General features: G+C 41.2%; 1 protein-coding gene across 1 annotated transcript; it reads right to left on the reverse strand.

The window, feature by feature from the left end:
- Positions 1–256: 256 nt before the first annotated feature.
- On the reverse strand, positions 257–2314 carry LOC123426072 (60S ribosomal protein L15-2). Its single transcript, XM_045109846.1, has 4 exons — positions 2207–2314; positions 1939–2105; positions 769–966; positions 257–672 (listed from the first exon to the last, which is right to left on the reverse strand). The coding sequence occupies exons 1-4, from the start codon at positions 2208–2210 to the stop codon at positions 427–429; spliced, it is 615 nt and encodes a 204-aa protein (XP_044965781.1). The 5' UTR covers positions 2211–2314; the 3' UTR covers positions 257–426.
- Positions 2315–3215: the final 901 nt, after the last annotated feature.

Genomic DNA, 3215 nt, shown 5'->3' on the forward strand with positions numbered 1-3215 from the left:
TCAAGATTCCATAATGTAACAAAATGCAACATCAATGGTAACAAAATGCAATGCTGATTGTAACAAATTGTGATACCTATTGAACCTTTTTTTACCTAGGCTTTCCTTTTTCTTCAATGGCAACCCTTCTATGCTGCTTATATCCTGGCACCGCACGTCCGTTTTCAACACGCGGGTATGCATCATAGGTGAGAATTCCTTATAATGAAGAGATCAAGGAGAGGCGTTCGTTCCCCATGAAAAAACAGGGCACACATGAGGAATACTCGATCATTCAGTTTTCAGGTAATACAGACATATAGCAAATAGTTTAACAGACATGCCTGGAGATCGAGTCTCACAACGAAGGTAACAAAAAATTGGACTAGAACAGATATTATCAAGGTGAGCATAGGACAGGTTCCACATAACACAACAGCACAAAGCTTAACGGTAGCGGCGAAGGGAGACAGTCTGGTTCCTCTTCCAAGTGGCTCTCCTTGAGGGCCTGTTCTTGTGGTGGCGGTGACCCTTGCCACGCAGACCACGGAACTTCTTTCCAGCTGAAGTGAGACCACGCAGCTCACGGTGCTTATGCACAGGCTTGCAGAGCCAGTTGATCCTTGGGTCGTTACGGACAGCACTGTGTGCAACATCAACAAGGATGACCTCAAAGTACTTGTAGGTAGAATCCTACACTCCAGGCAATGGGCAAGCAGAAAAATTACTGAATATTACAACAAGAATTTTCAGTCATTTCCAAGATTTCAGCAATAAACAAATATATACCTCATTCACCCAGTAGGAGTTGAGCACACGAAGACCACCAAGCTTGCGCCCAGCTCTTTCCTCAGCAACAGACCTCTTGTTCCTTTGGAACTTGAGCTGGGTAATACCCTGGTGCTTGGGCTTACCATAAACAATACCCTTGGGCACGGGCCTCTTCCGGCCACCACGCCTGACACGGATCCGGTAGACAACATAGCCCTTTACACAAAGAACATGTAGTCAGCAAAGAAAAATACCAAGCAATTATAATATGGAGAAAAGGTTACCAAAAGGATTGCAAAGCAAGAACAATTACAGACATTAATTATTGTACTAAATTCAAAGAGGAAACCATAAACTATGAAGCATTGTTTAATGGAAAATAAGAATTTACTAAATGGTACTCATAACATCTATGAAGCAATGTATAATGGACAATTCAATTTACCAATTGCTAGTCATAACATCCAAGACATCTTCCAATGCATGGGTAAAGGGATGAGGTGCTTGAGCATTAAAGATTTTAGCAACTAAACTGCACAATGCATTGCTGCTAAGCGTTTGGTTGTTTAGCTCCATTCATTTAATTAGGTATAGACACACGTTTAGCATGGGTTCTTGCTGAGGTCAAGATACTACTCTCTCTCTTCAATTAAGATGCTACATCGTATTTTTTGCATAATAAACAACCTTAGCACCTTTACAAGGTGGAGCATCAAGAAGGGCCTAATGCCTTCACAAGTTAGTACAAACCAATGCAACTTGCAGCATATATTCCAAATGAACATAGCATCAACTACATGACTAGACTGAAGAATGTCTGCGCCCCACAAGTTTCGGGAACGATAAACTAAATGGCATGGTCCAAATTAATACTCCGAAACACAGATGAAATTAAGGCGAGCTGTTAAAACAAACAAGTGAGCATGGCATCATGGCTGTAATTAGAGATCCGTTGCATTACAAACAGCCGTTTCTTATTGCAGAAGAATGGCATAGAACAGGCATCACCAAAACTAAATCCAGCTTCGACGAGACAGAGAACACGCAGTTTGCCCTCACAACGATCAAAGTAAAACACAGACGTTGGTAACTATGTACCTAAGATAACAATCACGTTGGTAACTATGCCCAGCCATGGCATCGCATAAGGAACAGAAGGGAGGATAGGATCTAAGAGGGAAACCAAACCTGCTTTGCCTTGAATCCGAGACGGCGTGCCCTGTCGGGGCGGGTGGGCCTGGTGATGCGCACGATGGCCGGCTGCTGCCTGTACTCCCAGCAACGCACGCGCTGCACGAACCTCATCACGTCCGACTGCTTCCGCCTCCATAGCTCCGACACGAACTTGTACGCGCCTGCCAAGACGAACCATCAAAACAAGCGCGCAATGATACATGCGAGAAGGCAAACAGACGATATTGCGGGAGAAAGAGGAGCCGGTAGACGGATGGCTCACCCATGGCTGCGGCTGCGGCGGCAGAGGGCGGAGGCGGCGGGGAGTGGGAGTGTGGAGATTTAGGGTTTCGAAGATACGGGGAGGGCGGTATTATATTGAGGAGATGGGCGCGTGGTGGCCGTCGGATGGGCTAGGGTTTTGGAATGGTTAGCCGTCTAGGGGTCCAGCGCGCTTTCATGACCCAGGAAATAGGCTTTTCTCCGTGGCACCTGGGCCGCTTAATTGGAATTAGCAAAACGTTGTGACACATTATAAATACTACTAGGGCAAGCGCAAATGTGCCGGCCCTGTAAGAGGCATCCGTATGGACATTTTAAATACTATAGCAGTCGTTGCTCAAAAAACTGTGGCAGTCGTTCGGCTGTAGCTAATTTTTTTTGTTATTATTATTATTATCCGAATTTGGCTTTTATGTTTTACAAACCTATTATTTTTATATATACTTTTGTTTGATATAAAAATGTTTATAATATATGGTGAACATTTAAAAAAAAATAACAGTTTATAATACAGTGAAATTTTTGTAATATATGGTGCAAATTTTCAAAAACACAATGAACATTTTCGTCAATATACAATAAACATTTTTGAATATAGTGAACTTTTTTGTCATGCACGTTGAACATTTTTAAATGCACAATGAACATTCTTATAATATATGATGAATATTTTTGTAATACTTGTCGAACATTTTTCGTATTATATGATGACAGTTTTTAACATACACATAAAACAAATAATACAAGGTAAACATTTTGTAATATGCGATGGACATTTTCAAAATATATGGGGAATATATTCATAATATACTATGAACTTCGTTATAATACGTGGTAGAGATTTTGTATATGACTCAAAAAGTTAAAAATAAACAGCAAAAAATGGAAACAAAACCCAAAAAGGAAAGAGGAACCAAAACATAAAAATGAAAAAAGAAAAAAAGAAAAAATAGGAGAAAACCATAACATGGAAGAAGAAGAAACACAAAGAGAGAAAGAGTAACGAACGA

This window comes from Hordeum vulgare, chromosome 2H (assembly GCF_904849725.1).
Source record: "Hordeum vulgare subsp. vulgare chromosome 2H, MorexV3_pseudomolecules_assembly, whole genome shotgun sequence".
In the NCBI taxonomy this organism is placed as follows: domain Eukaryota; kingdom Viridiplantae; phylum Streptophyta; class Magnoliopsida; order Poales; family Poaceae; genus Hordeum; species Hordeum vulgare.

Bases quoted from the DNA above. Each gene is read 5' to 3' on its own strand.
- LOC123426072 (XM_045109846.1), bottom strand. The intron at 967-1,938 runs GTTTGGTTTCCC...CTTTGTGTAAAG, and splicing joins TCGGATTCAAGGCAAAGCAG to GGCTATGTTGTCTACCGGAT. The intron at 673-768 runs GTATATATTTGT...CCTGGAGTGTAG, and splicing joins ACTCCTACTGGGTGAATGAG to GATTCTACCTACAAGTACTT.